At 43.8% G+C, this 26,965-nt stretch overlaps 2 protein-coding genes across 2 annotated transcripts in view; one reads left to right on the top strand and one right to left on the bottom strand.

Moving 5' to 3' along the window:
• Positions 1-1,006: 1,006 nt before the first annotated feature.
• Positions 1,007-12,260, top strand: LOC113207121 (juvenile hormone esterase-like). The gene is made up of 10 exons (XM_026423514.2): positions 1,007-1,041; positions 5,119-5,253; positions 5,622-5,913; positions 6,075-6,313; positions 7,574-7,735; positions 7,822-8,014; positions 8,555-8,727; positions 8,979-9,123; positions 9,435-9,582; positions 11,886-12,260. Exons 1-10 carry the CDS (start codon positions 1,009-1,011, stop codon positions 12,166-12,168), a joined length of 1,803 nt encoding a protein of 600 aa, XP_026279299.1. The 5' UTR covers positions 1,007-1,008; the 3' UTR covers positions 12,169-12,260.
• A 432-nt stretch (positions 12,261-12,692) lies between these two features.
• Positions 12,693-26,965, bottom strand: part of LOC113217032 (uncharacterized) — a 25,986-nt gene continuing 11,713 nt past the window's right edge. Inside the window, exons 2-13 of the mRNA XM_052273952.1 lie at positions 26,774-26,898; positions 25,697-25,799; positions 25,190-25,314; positions 24,587-24,766; positions 24,328-24,473; positions 23,958-24,163; positions 18,456-18,635; positions 16,525-16,715; positions 15,869-15,957; positions 14,518-14,779; positions 14,095-14,244; positions 12,693-12,969 (exon numbers count right to left, since the gene is read on the bottom strand). Coding sequence (XP_052129912.1) covers positions 12,820-12,969; positions 14,095-14,244; positions 14,518-14,779; positions 15,869-15,957; positions 16,525-16,715; positions 18,456-18,635; positions 23,958-24,163; positions 24,328-24,473; positions 24,587-24,766; positions 25,190-25,314; positions 25,697-25,799; positions 26,774-26,898 — 1,907 coding nt within the window. The 3' untranslated portion in view covers positions 12,693-12,819. The remainder of the gene's footprint in view (positions 12,970-14,094; positions 14,245-14,517; positions 14,780-15,868; positions 15,958-16,524; positions 16,716-18,455; positions 18,636-23,957; positions 24,164-24,327; positions 24,474-24,586; positions 24,767-25,189; positions 25,315-25,696; positions 25,800-26,773; positions 26,899-26,965) is intronic.

Genomic DNA, 26,965 nt, shown 5'->3' with positions numbered 1-26,965 from the left:
GTAAATAAAACCATTGCGACCCAAAAACCTAGCAAATTCGACAAAAAAATAAATAAATTTAGGAACTCCCAAATGGCCCGTATTCTGAGAATCACCCCAGTGCTTATTTACTCTCATGCAGACGAAAAGCTTCCTTTACATGTAGCCTGTTAAAAACGTTAACACTTCATGTAAACTACGAAACGAGCCCTTGATGTAAGAAACTAAATTATATATCCTAATGTAAGAAGAGAAGGAAACATTTCCAGTTGTACGGATTGTAACGTGTAGTAAGTTGGCCTATCCTGTGAGCCTATATTGCGACATCGCCCCTCCGGCATGAAATTGTATCGAAATCCGCAACACTGAACATATAGGTGTTCGCTCTGACCGAGGCACCGACCACCTTGTACCGGGTTTTAAACTACGTTGTCGGTGTGGTTGCATGCATGTGTGCCTTGATGTGTGCACCACAGAAAATTCAGTTTATCAGCAGAAAACTTGCTGGCTGGCAATCTAGAAATTTACTTCATTTATTTTGCTGTCTGTTTCGGTACTAAGGTAATGTGGAATTGCACTCTGACCGGTGGTCGCGGCTGCATCACGCACTGCCGCCCCCCACCCCCCGCGCAGTGTGGTAGGAACGTGTCCGTTTTACAAAAAATAGAGATTTTACACAAATAGTCTTGCCATAGTTTCAGGCAATTGCTTTTACCTGTAAATTTACAGGAGACCAGTAAAATAAAGCTTTACAGTTGGCTTGCAATAACACCAGCTCAAATCTATCTCTCTCTCACTACCGAAGGATTTTTCGACCAATATATATGCTAGCCAAGCGAATCGTTTTCCAATGGCAATTACGCCTGGGAAATTTATTCTGTGAAATCTAATATTTTACGGCAAAGTTTTCAGCGAGGCTCATGCGATGACATGGACCTTCGCCTCTAGGAGTGATGGTGGCTTTGAAATTCAGATTAACCAGCCCATGTGGAGATCCCGTTTCATGCCCTCGCCAGGCTGCCAGTAAGCATGCGGCGCTTCGCGAGCACGTCGGCTGCGGCGGTATGTGACGCCATACGGCCGCAAACTACTGTTATTACACATGCGATAAAATTCATTCAATCTGGTGCAATTGAACGCAAGTGTGTACACTGTTAAAGATAACCTGGCGTCACACGGCGTGATTTAACTGTGTACCAACAATGTTGTTTCTATTTGAACTCTATCGAAACTGTTCGGCCTGTATTGGCCCACTACCGATAGCACTTGGTATTATTTTGCTGTAAATTAGAATAAAAGTCTTGTTAACTTTGTTGGCACATGTAGCACACTCGTAGTCGGAGGGGAGAGTGGGGCCAGTAGGGCACATTGGTCCGTTTCTTTTTCTTTCTGCTCCCATTGCTGCATGTGACGTGCTAAAAATTATTTTCCTTTGCCAAGTGTAAGTTTGGTCCTTACTTTACCCCAGAAAACCGGTCGCAGCACATTTCTTCGAGTAATGACTGAGAAAAACCGAAACCCGCGGAGGCCTTGCTTGTGGACCAACAATGTGCCCTGACCTCGGGCACATTGAGCCAAGCTGGAAAAGGTTACCGTAAACAGTCACCGCTGTATCCCGAATACCAGTACGGTGCGTAAGTGATATTCTAAAAAGAAAACATCCAGTGCAAATAAAATAAGTCTTGTGCAAGACGGTTCGAACTGCCCCAAGCATAGCAAATTCAATTAAATGGCTCCAAAATATAATTGGACAGTCTATACTCATTGGAATGTGGGCGCAATCTGTATCAATTCAATAGACTTTCTCATAAAACTCGGATCGCAACCGAAAATATTTGATTCATAGCTCGAAATCAGCTGGTTATAAAGTAAATACATTTAACTTTTTCCTTATTTTGAGAGGAAAAGAATGTTCAACCCCTGGTCAGTGCGATTGTTTCCAGCGCACTTCACCAAACCTTTCAGAAAATTAGTTAGGGTGGGAAAAGTTTCTTCCCAGAGTTTGAAAAATGGTTCCGCAATTGCTATAATCCCATGAAATTTGCTAGTGGACCAATGTGCCCCAATAGTCGAATGTGCCCGGGATAAAATTTTAGCTGACTGTCAGACGAACTCTACTCACAAACAGCTGATTTAAAAACTGAGTTGCGACTGATCGAGAGCCGACTTAAGGTGATTACTTTAACTGATCGAGGCAACTTTTGCTGTGTTTCTGACATAGTTTGCTGATTCTCAGGCGTAATTTGCTGAAAACTGAAAATAGCTGACAGACCGTCCAGAATTATAGCTGAAAAAACGTGACAACAGGTGCGTACAGTTAATACAATACTGACGGTAACTGAGTTAAGTGCCGTATCGTTTCCTGAAATTAGCTCACACAGAACTGAGTATAACTGAGTTTCATTTTATTCCAAAAAAAAAGAACGCCAGTATTGGAACCATCAAACTTCGGACTGTGCGCCAGCACTCTAGACCACTACGCTATGAGTCCGTTCCTCTGCGTATAGAGTCGGGTAGAGTGTCTTTCCAACGTGACATAACCGCCATCTGCGGCTGACTGACATTAACTGCATCAGCTGAATTAAGCTAACTTAGCTGAATTAGGCGACGCTCTGTTTACAAAGTTCCTAGGTAGAAAATTTCTAAGTCCTCTGCATTTACTAAGTGTCTCGAGCTCAGCCGAGTCAAAAGACGTTTTGATGAACTTCGGCTGATGTTGTCTAAAAGGTTAAACTCAGTTAAGGGTCAGCTCTAAGTCAGCAACTCAGTTACTGGCAAAAGTCTGTCGGTTACTGAATATGAACGGCACACCACTATCAGCAGAGATCAGCTACTGGCAGTAGCGATTTATAAGCTTGGAAAGGCTGATACTGTCTGACCGACACAAGTTATGTGACTGTATTTTACACACACGCTACTGAGTCTAGACACAGGCCAACATTCAGTTACTTACAGCTAATCTCAGTGATAGAAATAGCCGAGCGTAACTGAACTACTGATGTCGGCCGATCATCTCATTTATTCAGTCTGTGACGTGTAACCGGTTTTTACTGACGTGCATCTGAGTCTTGACGTTGACGAAATTTCTCTTACATTCAACTATACTCAGTAAAAATAAAAAGCTGCAAACAGCTGATATGAGGATGGCGTGTTATTCAGCGAACTGCAGATTCGTGGTCAGTTTGTGCTGCCACTTACGCAGCTAGTAGCAGCGATGTTCTAATATGAACAAAACTGAATAATAGACATAGTCGTTAATTCAGTTAACGTCAGTTATACTCATGTGAAACTGATTTCATCTGATAAGGGTGCAGATAAAGTTGGCAGCATTCCAGGTTTGGTAGGCAAAAAGTCAGATGTGATTTAGCTGAATAATACTGATTCAGCTAAAGTTGCCCGGAACTCAGATACCGCGCTAGTTACTCAGTAGAGCTCGGCGAACAGTCAGCTAAAATTTTGTCCCGGGTGCCCCACTCTCCCGTTCAACTTTTTATTTCCAGGAGCGAAACAGATGTGACCGTTTTCGGTCAGAAACTTTTAAAACGAACCAGTTTCTACCAGACAGGGTGGAGCAACACCACATAGTACACTAAATGTATGTGTACGTTTTTGTGCAAACGTTCGCGCTAAGTTAAACCTACGTCTCGTTTCGCACAAATTTTTACGCCAAAGTGCATGATTTCCTACAATTGAATGCACAAAAGTGTTCAAATAAACGCAGAAATGTGTGCAAAAAATGATTGTTTAAGTTTGTACAAACAACAGATACAAGTCCAGTCAGTGTGCACCTACTGCGTTTTCGGCCGCGTCTGGGCAACAAGTCCAACAATGAACACCCTGAAAAGTGGGCTCCCCGCGCGCGCGCGCGGCAAAAAAAAAAAGTCTCGGAATTACTTAAAAACTACACGCCGCATCGATTTGAGGCTAAAGGTGTATTGAATGCATAGGTGGAAGCTAATTTTTCCCGTTGGCACCGGTGCGCGCACAGCACTATGCCAATCTTTGCCTGGACGAAGTAGTCCTTTTTGGAGTGCAGGATTATGCTGCATCGGATAGGTCTGCGACTTAAAAAAAGTGCTAGTTACTCTTAAAATACTCTTAAGAGATGCCGTTAGTGGTTGACCATGAACCCTTTAAGTCCTTTATTCTTAAATCGATGCGGTGCGTGTTTCTTATGTAATGACGATTTTCCAAAACCTTTTATTTCACAGATCTGCTCCCTTAAACTAATGGTCCCTAATAAACAAAAAAAAAAACACCCGAAAAGATGCATACACAGGGCGGCCCAATTTCCTTCACCGTGGGTTCGTTTCGCAGTTAACAATAATTGTTAACATTTTTTCAAAAGCATGTTTGTTAAAAAAACGCATGTGTTGCTAGCAAAACCAACTAAACTTTAGCTGTTAATTTAAAACATATTTTCAACAGATCAAGTCTTGTGTACTTCACTGTAAATGGCAAAGGACAATTTTGACAATATTGAATCAAAACTGAATGCTTTATTTTGTTGGTAACGTAGATGCAAGTTGGCATCTGTTTTAGTGTGGATACAGAGTTCACGAAACGCAAGCGTAATTTTCACGAAAAGCGTGAATTTTCACGCCAGGCGTGATTTTTCCGGCTTCGTAAGCTTCACACAGCCAATCAGGAACCGACTTTCATCACGCCTGGCGTCGTGAAAATCACGCCTGGCGTGAAAATCACACTCGTGTTTTGGAAACTCTGTATCCACCTTAACATGGGCACAAGTGCAAATTGTGCCAGGCTATTTAGTGTTTATTGCGTCTTGTTTTTGTTTAGATGTGCACAAGAATGAAGAAGATTTTGTGTTTATGTACATATGGGTAATGCCCAACGCAAATTTCAATCATTAAGGACTGCCTGACAATGATTAGGTACATTCGCTATAAGTCTTATAACTTGCAACTCTTCCTATACTGTAAATAAGTAATTTGTTTATCTTGCCCAGCTTTTCTCTACCGTATACGCGATAAATATCGGGTACATTTCAAAACTCATAATAACTTCAATTCTTACTTGAACATTCTTTAGCGTTATGACAGAGCACTGTAATCGACGTCGGTTTGATCAAATAAAAGTTCTGACTGGTGTGTTCTGTGGTTCTTATTTGTCCCTCAGGCGCTTGAAGTCACTTTGCCATGGGGTGGTGGGCTGCGAGGACGGGTCGTGGAACCACTGACAAATGCACCACCGTTCCAGGCATTTCTTGGCGTGCCTTATGCCGCACCACCTGTTGGCAAGCTACGATTTTTGGTAAGTGTAACATTTGCTTTTATTTCCGTTTGATTTGAATGCATTTGTACATATGTATTTAATGCTACAAGCGTTAATTTCATTCCGTTTAGAGCGTATTAGAGTTAATTTTACTTTTTTTAAATATGTACTCTCTTACTGTACACCGTAGGATAGCAAAATTTTACAGTTTAAACCAATTAATAGTTTACTACTGTTGTTCCTACCATGAAATTGACAAAATTCGTGCAGTGTACACTTCCATGTATGGACAATATTTTTCCTTACTGCCGAGCTTACTTATACCTTTACAGAAAATATCAATGTAACCAACACAATAAGGTGAAATTTCTTTAAGTCTAACCTACGATGTATTTTTGTTCTTGCAGCCTCCGCAGCCAGTTGAGAAATGGTCCGGTGTCCGAGACGCGATAGAAGAGCGCGACGGTTGTCTCCAGATTGATTACTACTCTAAGAGTGTCATGGGATCCGAAGACTGCCTCTATGTTAACGTTTACCGACCACCCGGCACAGAACCTCACTGCAGAAAACCTGTGGTCGTCGTCTACTCCTTTGGAGCATGGAGCCTACTCAACATGAGCATGAACGAAATTGGACCAGAGTTTCTTGTCGCAAAGGATATAATTGTTGTCACCGTGCCCCACAGACTTCTCTCCTTTGGTAAGTAATGTGAATCATGGGTATTGAATTTATTAAGAACTGCCTAGAAAGCTATCGTTGTCAATATTCTGTAAGCCGAGTGGATGGTTTTCAAGAGAGGAAACTCCATTTAACGCCTGAACCGCGCTAAGCATTCCATGACCAGTTCTTTCTTTCTGTAGGGTTCCTGTCTTTGAACTCGCCAGTGGCTCCAGGCAATATGGGTCTTCACGACTGCATTGCCGCCCTCCGCTGGGTCAATGAAAACATCGCATCTTTTGGTGGTGATCCAGAGAGAGTCACTGTATTTGGGTTGTGCGCTGGCGGGCTCATCGGCCATACATTCCAGTTTCTAGAGTCTACAAAGAACTTATTCCAACAGAACATTTTTATTTCCGGTGCTCTCTCCTCTGCACCTTGGGTGAGTGGACAGGTGCTGGCGCGACATGTTGCATTCTGCGATTCGTGTGGCTTTGAACTTCGTAATGACGCAAGTGGAATTGGTTTCGGTACGAGGGTAGGGTATCTCAAGGCTAGGCTAGACCGGAAGGAGAAGAACAAAAATCACGGTGAGGAGCGGGGGCTACGGCTGGGTGGGGTAGCTCCCCGCTCCCAAATATTAATGTTCTTTTCAATCCGGTCTCGCGTGCTTGCCAACCACCCGAGAAACAGTGTACAATTTTAAAACTAAGAGTCAATAGTGAACTGAATTTCCCTGGCAGTGGGTTCGTTTCGGCCTTGACAAGAATTGTTAACGGGTTTTTTTCAAAACAGGCTGTTGATATAGGCTGTTAGACACACTGTGCCACATCACGACATTATATTCTGCGATGGCGAAGTGAAGCGGGTATGGCCAATCAGTCTGGCTGAGGTTCGGCCTGCTTGTAGTTCAGGGCCAGGTCACTACACCCAGAAACGCGTGTTCCTGTTTCAAGTTCAGTGCCGGACTTGATTTTGCGGTTTCCTGAATTGAGATTGGTGAGGCTCGAGAGCTAAGAGGTAGGTTTGAACGTTGCCTCTTCCGTAACGACACCTACTTGGGTCGTTGACGGTGCAGGAGAGGAGTGGAGAAGCATCTAGGAACCTATCCAGTTAGAGTCCCACTGAAAAATCTCACTCAGGTATGAAATTAGCAGAAAAAGGCGAAAGCTGACAAAAAACGTCCTCCGCCATCGTGGAATATTATTGCACATATGCCGACAGCCTGACTGGCGCGTCGCATAGATTTGCGGGTGGGACCATAAAGTTGAAAGGGGTCGACTTTGAGGGAAGGGGGGGGGGGGTCTAGTAAAGCGAAAAAATCGCTAAGACCTACGATTAGCACATGCGCCTGCCCCCCCCCCCCCTCCCCGCCAATCACCTAGTATTTGCGCACCTGTGTTGGTCTAGAAGTTCTCAGCAGTAGTCAATTCGAGCCTTAGCACAAGTCCCATTTGGAACTCAAATTCATCCAGCCTCATGTTCTTGAATTCATTCCTGATATGTCAAGCACCATCACTGTTGGCCCAGGCGCGTGCATTCATCTCATAAGTTCGCATTTTACTTGTCCCAACCCGAAAGCTTATTTCAAGTCCCAACCGGCCTCAATCAGTTCAAGTGCCAAGTGCTCTTGTACCAAGTGCAGCGCACTTGGATCAAGTACTTCTGGGTGTATGACGGATGATGTTTCTCCCCATTTCAGTACGCCTGCGCCCCGGGTGATGTAATCAGAGACAAGAGCTTGTATCTCGCCCGCAATTTGGGTTGTACTTCTAACAATGACGAAGAGATTCTGACATACTTGCAATCAGTGCCAGCGGCAGACTTGTTTAGCAAAACATGGGATTGCATGTACTCCTGTCCGGTAAGCGTTGTATCCTCTAAAAGTGTGCATGTTCTGTTTAAATGCCTAGATGAGAAAACGAAACTCGTCAAAGACTTCCTTTGCAGCCCTCCGACCGCGTTAACCCACCCTTGAGTCCCATGATTGATGCCGACGCCTATGCGGACCGGAATGACGCTCTGTGGCCAGCCCATCCAGTAAAGATGGTTCGCAGTCACACCAATAGGCCAGTCCCAACCCTGTTTGGCTTCTGCCGGAATGATGGTTGGCTTAATTGGGGCCCTACACGGATGTGGGAAGGTATGATTACCAAAGCAAATCTAGCAGTTAAAGATCCGGCTGGAAGCGAATCTGTAATGGACGCACCCTCAGGGATAAACTAGGGAAGCAGCTCATCGACATAACATATCGCCAACAGGATATGAACCTCGAATGGTCTTTGCAGAGCATTAGATGCTGGTTCAAAACTTGGAGGTGGGCCATCTTTCAACTAGAAGGCCATAGTGGAAACAACAAATTTTAAAATTGAAATGTGTGATTCTTTCACGATTTTTCCCATGTGCAGCGACAATGTGGTTTGAAGGCAACGGTATGTATAGAGTAGATACAGTTCATTGAGCCCTGTTTTGAAAAGTAGCCATGGTATTTTCGTCATCGTGACAAAGGGCAGTGTACCCCAGGCACAGTGACTAACAGTGGCATCTACAGTAACGCAGTAACGCAGTGTACAATATGGCGTATAAGGCGGGGGAATTCAAATCTAAGTGTTGATCATTTTTTACTTAAAATAACCATATTGAACGAGTTACTAACAGAATAAAAGAAAAAGATTTCTTGCAGGTATTCAAGCCAACTCAAGTAATCTTAAGGACCGGTACGCTATGCTCGAGAGGACATTGCCGGACGACTTAGACCTACCCTATGGATCTCCGGAACGTGAGGAAGTATTAGAAGAAATTCGGAGATTTTACTTCGCTGGTACCAAAAGTCCAACTCTTCATCAGTGGTACACTGTAAGAGCCGTGTAACAAAATTCCTTTGGAGACGAAATATGTTCTGGCCTGCAGTGATACTCTTAGAAAAGACATTCCACTGAATTGATAGGCCAGTGACCAAAACTATTTCCCTCCAATTGCCTGATAGATATTTTAAACTTTCGGTGAAAAACCTGCAATTTTTCAACATGGTGTTGCTAACAACACTTGCAAGTGCTTCTCAGTTTATCGGTGCACAGTAAAAGGTAACTCATGGTTCGTTGTTCCAGTACACAGGAGATTTACTGGCAAGAGGGTTCTACGACGCTTTTCGACAACACTCCGTTCACCCTGGACGACCACGATCGTACCTCTATTGTTTTTCAGTTGAGGGGCGCAACAACCGAACGTCTCGGATGTTTAAATGCCCTCCGGGTAGGTCCAAGATCTGTTTTTGAGGATTGTAATTGTCGGTGAGAAATTAATGCTGCAGTGGGTTGCATCTAAATTCTTGAAACGCTAAAGACATGAATTTCGCAAAAGCTCTGTATAACCGTGTATATATTCTTGTCAGTGACTAACTAATGCAAGAAAAATGTTCAGCAATGTAAAACGGAGTTATTTCGCATTACTGATGCAGATGCAAAACGTTGGCAGTAGCTTAGAAAAACTTTAAGACAGCAGGAATACTGAAAATGGCTTTAAAAATCGTTAAAGGATGCGACTGTTGGCGCTTTGATTTACAGGCATAGTTGCCCATATGGATGATATGGGCTATATCTTTGGCTGTCGTGACAAGCCTCCTGGTCCAGAGCCGGCATGGCCGTCCACGAGCATTGAAGCTCTGACTCGAAGAAGAATAGTCTCCCTTCTGTCTAATTTCATCAAATACGGGTAAGTACATCGCATCACGCATCCGGATCGAGCGACACTAGCGCCGCGAGTGCCCACTTTAGCTCGGGGCAGATTAATAGCAGTACAGGGATAGGGCCAAGTAGCCATGGAGACACATGTGGCAAGTATTTTATTTAGTCCGAAGCGTTTTCATAAACTAAATTCGGTACGAACTCGGAAAATTGATGTAATTTCTGAGAAATTGTGGCTGATTGGTCTCCATGGCTACCTGTCCCTGTCCCTGTAATGCTATTTATCTGCCCTGAGCTAGTTACGAAAGTGGCCACTCGTGGCGCTAGTGTCGCTCGATCCGCGCGTGAATGTTAACTTTGAATAAGCTAGAATATGCATCATGACAGATTCAGATTACATCGCTAGCAGTTCTTTTCAACCAATAACAAGCAGGCCCGCCCTTCCACCAAACGAAGTTGCCAGCTTCACTTCGCTCCGTAGGCAACTCCGTTCGGCAGGGGCGGGGCCTTCCTGGTCTGCCGGCGGCGTTTTGTCGGGCCTACGGCCCGACCTACGAGTTACTTTGTGTATTTCGAACAAACTTAGGCTGCGGCCCTTAAGATTAGCTCCTTGCACATTAAAAAAGACTGTAACGGTGCAACACCGTGCCTACAGCCCACCCTTCTGCTTTAAAAATGAATAAAAAAAAATTACAACCACAGTTTTCAGCTTGGATTGTTTCACATTCAGTCTTAAAACTGGACTTTTTGCCATTGTTTGAAGTATATCGACCTCTAACTCGGAAACGATCGAAGATACGTCAATTCCAAGAACTGATTCTGACTCAGAATGTGCTGTTTCGGATATGACTTCCTTTGTTATTTTTCGATTTGAGGCCTTCTTGTACGTCTTTATGTACAGCGTGCTCATTTTTGGCACATTTTTGTCGAAAAAGCATCTTCAGCGCCCAAACGGTGAGAGATAGAGCCAAAAGGCCAAAATTTCACCCCCCAGATTTCTACAGTCATGAGTTACCTCTTCAGAGATCTTAAACAAATATTTTTTGAACCTCTGGTTACTCGTCAGCTTTGAACAGATTTAGGAGGCAAGAGCGATTCCCCTTATGTAAAACCGCTCACCGCCTCGGGGGCTCTGAGAAAACGCTCACCTCATCCCCGCCTGCGGACAACCGCTTACCTAGCTTGGCGCTCCGGATAACCGCTTAAGTCGCTTTTTTACCGAAAACGTAATATTAGTATCATTTGAAAGAGGCGGAAATTCTCTTTCGAATGATACCAATATAACGTTTTCGGTGAAAAAGTGACTGAAGCCATTATCCGGAGCGCCAAGCTAGGTAAGCGGTTGTCCGCAGGCGGGGATGAGGTGAGCGTTTGTCCGCAGCCACCGAGGCGGTAAGCGGTTTTACATAGGGGGTATCGAGAGGTTAGTGAGAAAGAAGCGACTCAATTTTCAATGTTGGGTATTTAAAGGCATAGCTGTTACATTCCGTAAGGATCGTCCTTTAGTCAGATCATACATTTTACGTCACTCGAAATAGCCGATTTTGTCAGGTCATCATATCATGAAGCCGAGGGGGCAATAACTCCCTTTTGAAGTGTACACATGATTCCCGAAATTCTTGATTCCCGGTGATTCCCGTCCGCTTATAAGTATTACATAGGTTTTTCGGGGGGTTTTAGTGGTATAAAACGCTTATTTCGACTGATTTGTACTTATTTCTCTAGTTTCTCGCTTACTCTAAGCGATTTCTATTGATTTTGATCAATTTTTATCCTGACGATTCCCAGACAGGTGTACACATGATTCCCGGAGTTATTGCCCCCTCGATGAAGCCTCTGTTTAAAATTGCCAATTAAGTGGAAATGTGACTTCCGTACCAACGTAACTTCTATGCATTTTTACCGTTTTTTGACCCTTTCAGAGGGCGAAACAAAATTGTGCCGGATCTCCGTAGCTCTTGTATCTTCAGAGCAAGATAAGGAAAGAGGCCTATACAGCTCCCAACTAGAAAAAGTATTATTGAAAATGATTATTTTTTTTCCGATTTTGAAACATTCATAGGTCGTATATTTTGAAAGCCTTTCATAAACTGACACCCGTGTGCTAAATACCGCTGGTTCTAACGATAGCTGGCGAAGCTCTGACAGGCCAAATTTCTTCAGTAACTTGCGTGCTGAATGACTGCCAAAATATGTGCAGTCAATAAGCAAAATGTCACATACCGTTTCAAGTCGAAAAACAACAGGCTGTAGTCCTGCGGCATCATATAAAAAGAGCAATGCCAGTGGACTTTTAATCTAACTTATACTATTTACCACCCACGTTTACAGAGATCCTACTCCAGCAAGCGAGCCTGACCCGGAACCTGAAATCCACGGTTTACGCTGGCCTGCGTTACCGCCTAGAAGCGCGGCTCCATATCCCTGCCTCGACATCAACACTTCACTCAGCATTCAACACGAAGTGCTTGGGGAACGTGTCCGCTTTTGGGAAGATATGTATGATCGGTATTTTACCACAGGAATTACAGAAAGAACGAGAAATCCACCAAGCTTTACTGACCAAGAAGCGCTAAGTCGTCCGGAGTCATCTTCCCAAGTGTTATCATATTGAAATTTCAATTACATAGGAATACTTTTAATAAATATATTACATCGTTGCGCAATCATAATTACAGTTTAATAAAGTCTACATGCAAAATAAAATGGTTTCACAATCCGAAGAGCCGTACCAAACGACTTCCCGACACACAAATCGGAAACTAGAGGAAGTATCCACACATTTCGAGTGATAACACAAACTTCCTACAGGAGCACTCAATCACGTAAAATTAGGTTTTCATTGCCATAAGAATCCCACAAAAATTAAAATTGTAAAATGGTTTCAATTCCCTGCTGTAGATGTGGTGGGTCTTCGACAGTTTCTCTGAGGATGTCAAATCTAGGAGCCGCAAGACCCTTATACTTATCTCGGGTGTAAGTACCGCAGGCGTAGTCTGTGTGCATTAGGCGCATCGCTGCGGAACCGCGCTTCGATATGGAGAAGCCTGTTACGCGAGACGTTGTTGGGCGCACTTCTACTTATTTCTATATCGTGTTTTGGTTTTGAAAGGAACTGATGAAATATTAAATAAAGGATAATGTCAAAAATATGTATTTAGTGGTTTAAACGTTAAAAGTAGCTTAAGCAAGTACCAGTAAGTGCGGTCAAAATATCACAATCAGGCAGACCGTAACTCATGAATCCGCATTTGGGGTCCTTTTATTAAACTCCAGAAGTCTTAAGAATGAAGTCGCGGATGTCCACACTGCCAACTTTGGTGTACACGCCCGGAAAAGTCGCGCAGCCCTCACCCCAAGACACGATGCCTACCTGCACACCACTGGAATCGACCATTGCTCCACCGCTGTCACCCTGCACAGACATTTTGACATTTTACATATAACGAGTAGGCTCACCATACGAACGGAGTTTACTTTCCCTGCTCGCTGCAACTCCGTTTAGTAGAGAGCCCGAACTTGTTTCCCGCAAATCTTGGCCGTGAGCCTGAATTTTGGATAACACGGGAACCTTTTCAGGTGTAAAGTTTCAACTTCGTTGGAACCTGGAAAATTTGGAGGTTATTTGTGTAGAAATGTTATGGTATTTGAAAATTTTCCTGAACATCACAATTAGTTTCACCGAGGAGAGGAGTAAAGTTTAAAAAATATATAAATCAGTGATCTATCGGGTAACTCGTCAAAGTAGTTCCCTAAGGACCACAGTTTTGTCCGTTTTCCTCTATTTTGTACCGTTAGGGCGGTATAGGGATATTTAGGTCAAAAAACATTGTAAGGCTTAAGTAAACCCCCAGTATAAATGAGGGTTAGGGAAATTTTTTAAAAGCCATCTGACTTTCATTATAATAACCTCTACATTTTCCGAGTTCCATGACGATCGGAGATTTACACCTGAAAAGGTTCCCTTGTAAGTCTAGCTACACGGTACGTGCACTGTAAACAGGATGGGGCATTTCAGACACTGAAAAAGGCGTGATTTTGTGCACATCATTTGCATCTGTCAATTCCGGAACATTTCAAAGAAACGCAGCTTTTGTTGTTTTCGAAAAAGTAATCATCACAAATAATTGTATCACAACTTTTCAACTTTCTTTAAAAGTGTGTCTCCCTATAAAAAGGGAGGAGCTACCAGATTTTTTTTTTTTTTTTTTTTTTTTTTTTTTTTTTGATGCATGATGTGGCACAATCAAATTTCATCAGCGCTATGACTGGTTCCTCGAGACTTCGAAGAAGCCCGGAGCTTCACGGTGAGATCTGGTGAGATCAAACAGTGTTTGATAGGCTCGCACAGATCAAGCAGCGTTAGACCCGTCATAGAGTAATAAAAATTGACAGAAAATCTTTTACGGATGGCTTAGATTTTCAGCCTACGCTACGCTAGCGACAGCGGTGGCAGGCCACGGCCGTCTTCTGTTTCATTGTTTTATTCCGGTTAGGACATATTTATTTTCCATGTAGGTACTGCAAGTAGAGTGTGGACCTGGCACGAATCCTTTTTGTTGCCACCCGCGCAGAGCTCGTCCAGTCGAACAGGGCCAAGATGGATCTCGTCGTATGCGGCTGAGCAGCTCCTCCGGTCGATGATTTGCACTTTGGCTCTCTTCAGTTTGTCGGGTAAGAAAGTCGACTCCTACGTACAAATAAGCAGGAGTGACAAAACGGACTACGTGTCGCAGTTAACCAAATGGCGAAACATGCTCAGATTGGCAATTCAAATAAATATCCCTGAATGCCATTCGTTACACTAGCTGTCCACGTGAAGGGAACATACCCCTCCTCCAACCTTCAAGGCCAGATCATGCATTTTTTGTGGCCCCCTCCCCCATTTCTACCCATGTGCTTCATGTACAACTTGAATAAACTGTCGCAAATTGAAAGTGTATCTAAGGGTGATGTAGCTCACAAACTGTGTAGCTCCCCATCCGGAGATGGTCATGGCTGCACCCGAGGCTGGATCCGCGTCGCTCCTGGAGCTGAGGCGCACAGGCTGGACAGCACTGCTGAAAGCGGCGCGGTCTGCGAGGCTCACGAGGGCCACATCCCACCCGCGGCCGTGGTAGCGAGGGTGCCTGGCCACCCGCTGCACCCTGAGCAGGCGCCCGCCCTTCTGACGGTACGTTGTGCCGAGGCGGACGCGCCAACGACTAGCAGTCGCTTGGTATGGCCTGTAGAATTAAAAAAAAATGCATAGAAAGGGGAAAAGAACAAAAAGGAAGACGGAACCTGCCCGCACTACGTCACAGAAGCGGCTCGTGCGATGCCTTGCACCTTCCATGTTTGTTCTTCATCAACGGCAGGGCAACTTCGGTAGGGTGCAAAAAAAAAAAAATGATTTCTCAAAATATTCCTTCAGTTCCTGGTAGTGGACCTAAACATGAGTCCTGAAAAAAGTTTGACGCAGGATATCGATTTCCGAGGCCCGTTTCAGTCTCGCAAGAACGAGAATTTTAGGGGGTTTGCTCTACATTCAGTCAAAAATTCAATATTTTTTATTGGCATCGAAACCTATGAAGCACCCTATTGCCCACGATTTCAGTCGATTATCACGAAATTTCGGATCGCACATGACATTCACAGTGATTTCAGGGTAAAATCTCCGGGCAGAAAACGCGCAAGCACCGAGTCTGGTTTTGCGATACTTTTAACACAAAACCATGCGATAACTGGTGTTTTGCGCACTGTAAATTGCTTACGAACTATAGGTTCGTAATGCAAACCAAAACGTTCGTAGCTTACGAAGGATTTTCAAGCGTTGTATTACGAACTAATTGTTCGTAAGCTTACGAACAAATAGTTCGTAATGCAAACCGATTGTTCGTAAGACCCGTCTAGCCTTACAAACAATCGCTTTGCAATACGAACAATTTCTTTGCAATACAAAGAACGGAAATTGTTCGTAACGTTGCAAAGTATTTAGTTCGTAAGCTTTTTACAGTGCGATTCCCACGCTAAAGGGCATGATAACTCCAAAAACTGTGCTAAAAGTATCACATTATTCTGATAAAATTATCACAAAAACTGTTTTATTATATTTTTTGTGATGATTTTATTACAAAAATGTGATACTTTTATCACATTTTTTGGAGTTATCATGCCCATTAGCGTGGGAATCGCAAAACACCAGTTATCGCAAAAATTGAGTGAAAGTAAGATTCATGATTACAAGCACATTTCAATCGATTTCGGAAGGATTTCCGGGACAATGTACAACAAACATCAGGACATCAACAGTCACTGACTCGCCCTGAACTAACCTTTCGAAGCAGTGCGCTGCGGTCAGCACCCACCACTCAGAGATCACGCTGCCCCCACACGTGAAGCGCGAAGAGTACTCCAGCGCCACCTGCGGGTTTCAGTCAGCATTAAGTGATGCACTATCTAATCAATTGACAAAATACAAAATTGCATCCATCTAAGTTGTGCTTACACGTATATTTATTAAAAATAAAATCTATGACTATCTAGAGTATACAAGCCTAGTGTTCATCCGAACAATTGTTCTACATTGCTCTACACTGCTCGCAGGGATCCGACGTGCACTTGCAAGTGTCTCTTCATAAAACTAATTTTCAAGAGGTCAATCGATTAAAAGTTGGGCAAATTTTTGCATCAATCGAACCCTTCAAATTTTTAAAGGTAGTGCCTCCTTTAGACTTATATTTGCGAACTCAGAGCAATGCAGCTCAAACCGAGTCAAATTGATCTAGAACTATCCTGAGAAGACGATTTTTTACACCATTAGAGCACAAATTTTCGATCTCCCTAAAAGGCACTTACTCTCAAAATTAATTACTTGGGGCCCCGGGAATGATTTTAGACCATAAAGAATGAAGCAATCATATGAACAAAGTTTATTTTTTACCAATAGATCCCCTCAAATGCAGAAGGAAAAAGTCAACATGAAACTTACTTGATACGGCACTTCCGTGATTTCCACGTCCTCTCCATTTACTATCCGGGAGTGAGGACTGCGAAACTTGACTCTATCTTTGCTTCCGCAATCAAAGTGACCACTGCCAGCACCATCACCATCCTGACTAAGGTTATCGCCCGCCCTGTTGGTTTCGTCATCCTTCGTGGTGGAAGAGACGTTCTGCGAGTCTGCATGAACAACATCGACCTCTGGTGGTCTGTTAAAACAAACACGGGCGAGGTCTGGACATTTTCAATTTGGTACATAAACCATGTATAAGGAAGACTTTCCAACTGAACAGAACCACACGCAAGAAAATGTGCCAGCGAATCAACATTTTGACCTTGGATTAGCTTAAGCGACGTGAGATGCTGATCCAACTACATATGATGAGTTCTTTTTATCATTGACCCGAGAATTGGGGTCTGGTTTCGGATTTTATTTTTACTCCGGAAAATCAAAGGTATTCATGTTATATGAACCGGCTCCAAATCTAGGCTCTGTAGCTCAAACGGTTTAGGATATATACATAATTTTAAAGTTTTGAGGCAAAAATAGCGGCTTCAAAAGGAGGTGCAAGTATTACTCTATGAAAAAGTCCAGTGAGGTAAAATCTGACTGTGCCATTTAAAAGAAGATTAAAAACTTACTCTAAAACACCAATGTCAAAAAGTTGGTTTTTTTTCTACTTTTCGATCACAGGAAACAACAAAATCTAACATATACGGGCAACTCTCATAGCAAAAATTTGTGGTGTCCAATTGTCATCAAATTTGGTTTACACATTATGCTTCTCAAGCCCAAAACATTCTCTAATTTCTGTGGGAAGGTAATATTCACAAAGTCTAAAAAAAGAATTATAATGTTTAACTTAGAAAAACTAGTATTTTGTTGTTTTTTTTAGCATCACCTTCCCTATATTTGCTTCAGAACTGTAAAAATGTATATCGCCTAAACCGTTTGAGCTACAGAGTGGGTGCATATTGCATGAATACCTTTAATTTTCCGGAATAAAAATAAAATTCAGAGCCAGACCCGAAATTTTTTGAGCAATGATAAAAAGAACTTACCATATGTTGACCAAACTACATGCGCCGGTTGGCCATCTGCAGCCACTCATACGGTTAGTAGCAACGAGCATTTGGACTAACAACCCGGCTACCATAGCAAGACGTTCGTTGGAGCAATTGTACTTTTGTATCGTGCAGAGTGTTTTTCCAGAGATATATATTCCAAACGGATTTCCAAGCAAATTCTTTAACCTCAAATTGTTGTACTGAAACAACAGATTTTTCTCAAAAGGGACTGCTGATAAGCTTTCTCGTTTTCCTGGTCGCTGTCTAACATCTTACAACCGTTTACTGTCAAATTAAAGTCAATAGGTTCCATGCTATACAAAACGGAAGTGAGAGAAGAACATAGAGCGACTGAACCTATTTCGGATCAGATTTTTGTATTCCCGCCCTTTACCAAAGCACACAGGTTAGATCTTCCTTAACAAAAAGCATTTTTTTTTTGTGTCCGTAACTGCACTCGTTTTGGAGTTAGGGCAATTTGAGTGTGGACGTTATTTTCATCTGAAATAGGGACACATGACCCTATTTGAAGGTAGTGACTTTGCCATCTTGTAGCCTGACGGTAGTTGGCTCTAGAAGCGATCAAGATTGTGGTCCACAGTGCACGGGGTCATTGGACTATTGCCTGATCCGAAATAAGCATGTGCATCTAATTCTGATCAAATGAAACAAATAATTAAGTAACCGAATTATAAACAAACAAATTAGTTTTTAACCAATCTGCGGCATTGTAACCTCATCCCGCCCTTCTGCCTTAAAAACCCATACCTTATACAATACGAAGTTATTCCCACTTCTACGCTCCACCGTCTTTTCCAAATTAGGGAACTTTTTTAGTCATCGGATACCCACCAGCCTTCTGAGAGAATGCAATAACCGGAGCAGGGTGTTCTGTGACAGGATGACCCTCAGCTGGTGCCTGAGTAGGGAGAACATCTGCATTGCACGTGACCGCCCACGTCAGCAAAGCAATGGCCAGCAGAATCCCGGGTGCGCACCAGCTATCGCTTGGCGATGCAAACTGCCCTCCACCTAAGATACGTCGAGAACATTAATGTTTGGCTCAAGCACAATATTCAATGACGAACAATACTAAAGTGTTGTTAAGTTTCGGAATATCAGTTGTCTTCTTTGGGGTCGATCTATAGAGAGGAAAATATATTTTCAAATGTGCTAATTTGTTAACTGCCAACTGGAAACCTAGCATTAATCAGACCAAACTGCTAATGGTAAAAACAGTGTGAATGATACTAAGATTTCCTTTAACGATTCGCTATTCAAATTTAAAAAGGAATCGCTAGAAAACGGTAGCAGTATGAAGATGTTTTACCATCAGCGCAAATATTTAAGTTATGAACGTCTGTCTGGACCTACTCATCACACGTTCGCGAAACCCTCCATACGTTCTCCATGCCTTGTACAGGCTGTACGAAATTGATATGATACGTTCAGAGATGACTTACCGTGAAGTTTTACAGATTGTTGAGGGTCACAATTGACTGGTGATACATTTCTACGCCTTGGTATGTTCTGTACTTGTTACTTGATAGAAGTGAACTACACCCTATGCCACAAGAATACTGATCATTTTGTTGTGAGCGTTGTTCAAATAAGTTTCATGCAACCGTTCTCTAGGCCGTTTACAAGCGAACACTAGAACGAACAAAACTCCATTGAGGAGGGATCGTTTGATTACAGGGTCAGTAGTAAGGAGCTGTAACCACATCGACGCAGAGTTTGGTCTTCCTACCTCAACCAGTATTTTTACGAGTAGTGCGCTGTTTCAATACCAAACACGCACCTCTCGCAGAGAATATCCCATACAAGCCTGGTAAAACGCTTCCTACACGCGCACCATGTCGGCTCACTAGCCAGGTTAGGGCGGCCCTTACCAGGCGGCGGGCCGCGGCGGCATGGCATGGCGGCCTGCTGGCGCCGCACTGAAGGCTGCCCCGCCCGCTCGGGTATGATAAGGTGGCCCTGTGGACCGCCACAACCTCCCGCCGGACTTCCTGCACACAGCCGTTTCATGTCGTGCTGCCCCTCCCTCCCCACGGACAGGTCGGTGGCGTGAGGTGAGGAAGGGGTGGGGTCCCACCACCCAGTGTCAAAATCATCATACTCATCAAAACGCTTTCACTTACTCCACGTGTGCAGGAATCACAGTCGTTAAGTCGTTACATTCCCGTCTCTTTTAACATTCTCCTATCACACAGTTTGGTTTATCACCCTGCTTTTAACTCTACAAGAGGGGAATGCGGTCGCCAAGAAATCTTCAGAGAAATTCACGAAGAGAAGATTCTTTTCCAAATACTCATGATACCTCTACCTTTGCAACGTGGCCGAGGGGGCCTCAACTCTCTGGTGTACACCCACCCCGGCAATCTACGATAATCTTCGGCAATCTCTACGTAATCGGCTGCATATGCCATGCTTTTTGCCTGCATTCAGGGTTGACATTCGTGAGACCTTCCTTTTCACTCACCACAATTATTCGCCCTCCACTTCCATAGTCAAGACTCGCCAAGGGGAACATAGTTTAGAAGAGCCGAAACGGATTGTGCACACGTTTGCAATCAAAATCGTGTTTCGATTCAACAAAGCAGAGGTCGGCATCCGCTCCCGAACGGGTCCCACTCTGAGCGCGCGCCGTGCGCAGTCGGTGTGCGAGAGAGACAGAGCGATAAACCCGAGGTAGCGATAGCGATGTGCCGAACCTCGCCGACTGCAGCCGAACGAACGGGACCCGTTTGAGTGGCCTGGCCAGCAGACGGGACCCGTTGACACGAGCGAGTCTCGGCGAGCGGGAGTGAGCGAGCCGGACCGAGAGCGGACGGGACGGGATGGGACGGGTGACAGAGCCGAGCGGGACGGAACGGGCTGGGTTTGGGAGCCGATGCCGACCTCTGTCTGCGGCGCCGTCTTCTTTCAATTGCGAGTTAAATAATATTGGCAGTAGAGAAAAGGTAAAAATTGCGATGTGTTCATAATAGATCAAGGACGACATTGCAGTTTTTACTTTTTCTCTACTGCCAATATTCTTCATCTCGCAATTGAAAGAAGACGGCGCCGCAGAGAACGTCAAAAGGAGATCGGACTTTGTTGAAGCGTCACTGCGAGATCAAACATTGTTGAAGCGTCACTGCGAGATCGGACAACGTTCTTAGGACCCATCGGTTTTCTTAACTCCAATATAATATTACTGTTAGTCAAACACGACGAAATAATATTTAAACGGCTGTGACACATAAGCTGGAACACTACCCAGCCAGGAAGTTGATAGTACGTCGACATTTGGACTATATTTTGGAAGATCAACGTCGATTCAACGTTTACGTTAGCCCATTCCAAATTGAAAGCCAAAGTAAAACGTTGTCGGGGTTCGGGTCTAAAACGATAGATTTTGACTGGAAGTAACCTTTGGTCTTAGTCTAAAGGTCTCTGCGATGAAGCGCCAGTGAGCTGATTGGTCTGTCCGAAACGCCTTTTTTGGGCGCACGATACAAGGCGTCATGTTGGAGCGCTCGCCACGCGCACCCCGCGGTGCCGACAGGAGTGACTCACTTCCGAGGCAGGTCTATATGACCCCCACTTCCAGTTGGACCACCAAAATCCGCTGTCGGCCTGCCCCCGTCACATGCAGGGGCCTAAATGCCGCAAAATACGGCACTCAAAGATTGCCAGGAAACATTCCAAAGTGAGTGGATGATTTTTTCGTGCCCTTATGTCGGGCAAGTTATGCCCTTTTGATCGCCGTGTAGCATGCCACTAAGACTCGTCGGGTGTGGGCGTGAAATAGAAAAAAACTCACAAAGGTGTGAATCCGTCGGCCAGGTAGGCAGCCGCAATGCATGTGGGCATAGGTCATGGTGCCTACTTCGTTAAGTTCGCGTGCAACATCGGCTGTACAAATTGTTTTCAGTATCAGTTTTACAGAAATAACTTTCAGTAGCAGATGTAACACAAAAGACTTTGTGTACCTCAATGTTAACATCAAGCTACACCTTGCAAGCATCAGTTACAGATAAATTTCACGGGTTTCGATTCATTCAACTTGGTTTGTTAACATTCCGTCTAACCGGTGAAAATCTGGGAAGCGGATCACATTTGAAGCCAGCTTGTTTAATTTATTTAGTACTGTATATTTGGTCCAATATATTTTTATACCGATGTTATCAATCACTCACTATGAAGGGTTTTGTTCCAGTTTGATGCTAATCACAAAAATTATTTCAAATTACTAGCTTACGAAGGTGAACTCCATGGAAATTTCACTGAACCTGCTACCGGGTGTTCAAATTTGGAGTCCACCAATCACATTCTGCTGTTGATTTACCACCCTGACGATGTTACAAATACGTTAACTCATTACTCCTGAACTGTTGTCTGTGTCCCCCACCCCAGTCCTTTAGATGCAAATCAAAAGCAATAGAAAATAAAATACGTGTCATTTTGAGTGACGCTCAGGGCAGTGTCGTTACCGTGGGCAAATGTTCCAATCATTTAAATTTTACTTATACATCCTTTTTTTAGTACGGAGTGATGTCCAAAAGGTATCAATTGGATGTTATTATAATCTAGTGAGCTGTGACTAGTAAAAACAACTATTTTACCTGAATCTATACTTTATTTATATAATTTATATTTTAACTGAATCTATAATGTGTATATAAAAATCTGACTTTACTTTTTACATGTTTTTTGGACCCTAATATCAGATTGATATCACTGATTGGGAGAACAGTTCTGTCGCCGGCTGGTAACGAGAAAGTCCAGCTCCAAAAGCAAATTCAAAATATGGCGCTAAGGCTTGTATCTTGTAATGCATTACAAGGCTTCAAAATAAGAATGAAAGTCTGCTTTATAAAACTGGAACGTCAATAGGCAATATAGGCAACGGGAACCTTTATCAAAACGGGATATTCCACCTTCGGGTACAGGGAAGGACTCTCTAATAAATAAATTCACAGGTGCTTTTCTATGCTTCAAACAGCTGCTGGTAAAATCAAAAAATATGTTTATAACACAACCAGGGCGATGGCAGTGGGCTTCTACCGGGGACGAACGGAACGGCCGAGACGGAGAAAACGGCAACTGGAACGTTAATCGGCCATCTTTATCAATATTGGAAACTTTTACCTTCGGGCAGAGACAGCCAGGACTGTCTAAGAAGCTGACTTCATATGTTGTCCCCTTCCAAAATTTTTACCCCAACAACTCTTATACACGGACACGTCCGTTATGTTACATATCGTGACTCTCAGTGTACCCATGTGGTAAACAAGAGCTGTTGGGATGTTTATGTGTAGAACGAAATTAGTACTGCAAGTTCAAGAGCACGTTGATGAAGCCGAACCATCGGCGGATAGCCTCCAGGCATGTGGGCGCGTTGAGGGACCCCAGGCCCTGCACGGCCAAGTTCGCACGGCGCGTGGCACCCGCCATGAACTGGAGGCGCAACCGTCGTGTCTTCCAGGACTCCTCGACCCAGGGACCGTTATACAAGCGATCGCTTAAAGCTGCGCTGGTATCTTCAAGCATCTGACCTAAAATGATACAGGAAGCAGATGGGCGTTATTCTGGATGAGTTCGGACATTAGGACACATCGCAATGTCAGAATTTATCGGGCACAAAAGCCATAGAGCGGGTTATCATCCGTCAAAAAATTATTCTCATACAGCCTACCGCTTTCTGCCACTTGTCCATAGCTATGGACTGACTAGTCAGGTTATATTTTTCACAGCCGATCTTGAGGCAAGGTACTACAACAGTAACAGCTATAAGGGTGCGACATAGGGTTGCGATGGCCGGTAATGTTACCGGTAACGTTACCAGAAAAATTGGTAATTTACGGTAATTTACCAAAAGCTTGGTAACGTTGAAAAAAACCGGTGATAATAACAATAACCCTACAAAATGAGTTAAAAACTCACTTTTCAGAAGCAAAAGTCACATTTGGAGCAGTAAATATGACATATTATCACCTATTTATTCACTTTTTAGAGACCAGATAGCAAATTTGTCATTAACCTGAAGTTTAAAAGGCATAGCTTTAGATAACGATTTTTATAGGTGTACTTCTGGTAACTCTATATACAACTGATGTTGATGAGAACAAGATGAAAAACACAAATATTCCAATGAGTATAGCTAAGACCGGCTATTCCGTCACTTTTTAGGCAGTACACATGAATTTCGATCGCCAAGAAATAGTATATTGCCAATTTTTCTGCTTCAAATTGAATTTTTCCAATTTTTCCAAAATTTCCGGTAAATTACGATTTTTACCGTAATTTACGGTAACATTGATTGTTACCGGTAATTTCGCAACCCTAGTGCGACAAATGGCTAACCTGTGATGCAGACAGGTACGAAGATTGTACCAATGACGGTGAAGCAAGTGAGTGCCAGAAGGTCCACCTTGAAGGCCACAATGAGCTCGACCGTCGCTAGGAGCGGCAGCACCAGGATGACGGGTAGCCACTGAAATAGCAGCCCGGCTAGAAGCAGCCGTGAGCTACGAGCTGCCTGGAGCAGCAACGCGTGCAAAGCCGCTAGCCTGCACAGAGAAGTACTGTGTATGGGTCACATGTGCCCACACAAGTTTATGTCAAGTAAAGTTTTATCACGGTGCAAAAGAGATGGAGCCTCGGCTACGTGTAGTGACGTCTTGGAGCGCATCTCCCACACCCCCCGAACTACGCAAGCTTGATTCCTTCTCACCGACAGAGAGGCCCGCTGCCACCTGCAGTGCTTCGCTCGCACTCATAGCCGAGGGCACGCCACAGCACGGCGCACGAGCCGAAGAGAACGTAGACAAGTGTCTGCATCTGATAGAAGGCCACGAGGCCGACCACCATAGCAGTCGCCTGCAGAGCGACAGAAGACGATCTTGAGTCGCGCAAGTCGTTGGCAAAATCTGCGAACACGAAAAAAAAATCATGGATATGTACATTTTCTTGAAAACTATTTCGAGACCTACATTGAGTATGTAAACGATGGTGGTTAGGTTAGAGCTATACGAGTCTAGTTTTGCTGCAGCCGCTGAGTCGCTGTGGTATACGACGGACGATTGAATGACGCCGAAGATCTGCGTTGTCCTGAAAACGGTGTAAAATACCCCAGTCCACCTTAAAATCCGAGCAGACCGTACTAGTAGCTCCTGCAAACAAAACGTTACAACCACTCTAGAACATTCAATGTAAACAGTTTTAGAATCGTCTTCACAATAGGGTATTTCGCCCGACGCAAATCGTAAAAAGAACAACAGATCATCATGAATTCTTCCCTTGCTTGACACTGACTGGCTGACGTCAACGATGTTCTTGAACTGGCCGCAAGAGGGGGGGGGGGGGGGGCTAGTTTCCGGTCGGGTCCGAGAACTTCGTCCGCGTCGGCTAGTCAGCGTCAAGGAGGAAATTTTAAGATAACTTCATACTTCGGAAAAGGGTGCGCGTGGGTATCAAAAATCAGCCCAAGATGTAGGTGCGTAGTTTCGCCAGAGCCTGGAAAACCTTGGGTGGTTTTGCGAGCAGTGCGGCGTCGTGCGTGCTTTGAAATAGAGACAATAGTTTATTGTCATTACCTTAGTCTCTGGGCAGCCAGTCTCCTCTAGCTGGGCAGAAGCAGTAGCAAGTTGAAATAATATGGCACTGCATTTCGAACCACGGCGACGAAAGAAGCGGACAACAAACACGCACGCATACATGCCTGAAAATGAATCGCAATGATTTTTTTACCGGCGCTTCAGCGACACATTAGCGTACTTGGCCATGTATTCAGGCAGGAAGTAGTGCGTAGTCTGTTGAGTACGAGAACTCAGTATTTCCTGCGTACTTGCACATATATGCGGGAAGCAGCAAATACACGAGTAGGTGCCAATCACAGATCACACGGTATACCTGATCCGACGCCACCTGTAGCTTTCAATGTGGCAAATGGTAAACACTACAAAACGATCTATGTTAATACTAAATGCGGTACGCAACTTCGAACAGCAAGAGATTGCTCAGCAGAGCAGAGAGCTAGTTTGAGTAGCCATGTTACCTAAATGATGCCCTTTCTTGCCACTCCAAAGTTCTAGTGCACTTGCCAGTAAAGTATCGCAGGGGGACGCGGATAGCCTCAGCGTCCCGTGCCAAGACCATGTCGGCTGCACAGCGCACCATCCACGCCAGTATCAGAGCCTGGGACCACTACGAAACAGAAGCTAAAAACTGTTTCTACCTGCCTTATTAGCCTAGCTTAAACACGTGATCTGGCACAAGGGCATGAGTCAAAAAAAATAAAAAAAAAATGTTTTTTTTGGTCTAGTTGTATAATATTAAGGGCCCATTTACGATCGTCGGGGTGTCTAAAATAAAATTGAATTTCAAATAAGCTATTTATTAATTTTAGGGGTTAAATGGTACCCCCCATTTACGATGGCCCTTATCTTAAATTCATTTCTAGTCCCCGCCATGACAGAATCGTTTCTCACTTGTCGTCTTTCATCTTTGTTTAGTCTTGTCTTGGCCTCTGATTGGCTGTTTCGAAACCTCGCGCCTGGAACCCGAAATTCATTTGAGCTAAGGACTAGCTTAAATGAAATGAAGATCATCACGACGGTCTCTATTTCATTTCGTGAGCCATAATTCAACAAGAAATGAATTTTATTTAGGGAGCTGCCATCGTAGATAAAGTTGGTTCACAAAATGTAGACACTGGACACAATAGAGCCCTATTGTACTCACAATGGGGACTGGGCTGCCATGGTGTCTACATTTAGTGAACCAACTGCACTCCCATAAGGCACCACGCGATGGTCAATTTAATTTAAGATTCCACAAACGATCGTAAATGGGCCCTAAGTTTTTCCGCCGAAATACCTTTAAACAAAAAAGTTGAATTTTGGAATGACGACCTTCTGCCAGATCGCCAGTGACTAGCTGTTATGATATTGATATTATACGTACGAGCAATTTTCAAAACATTAAAAGCTAAGGGTAGAGGACTTGTGCAAATCATTTGCCTAGGATACACCAATAACCAATATTAGGACAATTTTGTGCTAAATCTGGATGCAAATCGTAGTAAAATGTGCCCAAAACAAACGATTTGCACGGAAACCGACACAAAATCACGTTCTTGCTATTGCTGTTGTATTACAAAACTTTTACCAATAAAGTACCTTGCTGCGCCTAAGACGAGAATTGGCACGCTGAAGCCAAGGTTGGGTTGGTTTGTTGCGTAGACTGGACTGCCACCGAAGAAGGAGGAGCGTTAGAGCTGGACTACTCATGGCGAAGCTGCTCACTGGTAAAGGAATCACCGCAACTTTTAAATGCTCAATTATTTACTGATCACCGGAAACTATCGGCGT

This window comes from Frankliniella occidentalis, unplaced genomic scaffold, assembly GCF_000697945.3.
Source record: "Frankliniella occidentalis isolate FOCC.00 unplaced genomic scaffold, Focc_3.1 Scaffold317, whole genome shotgun sequence".
Classification (NCBI taxonomy): Eukaryota; Metazoa; Arthropoda; class Insecta; order Thysanoptera; family Thripidae; genus Frankliniella; species Frankliniella occidentalis.
The sequence above is the reverse complement of the archived record's forward strand: the minus strand, read 5'-3'. Positions and strand labels throughout refer to the sequence as shown.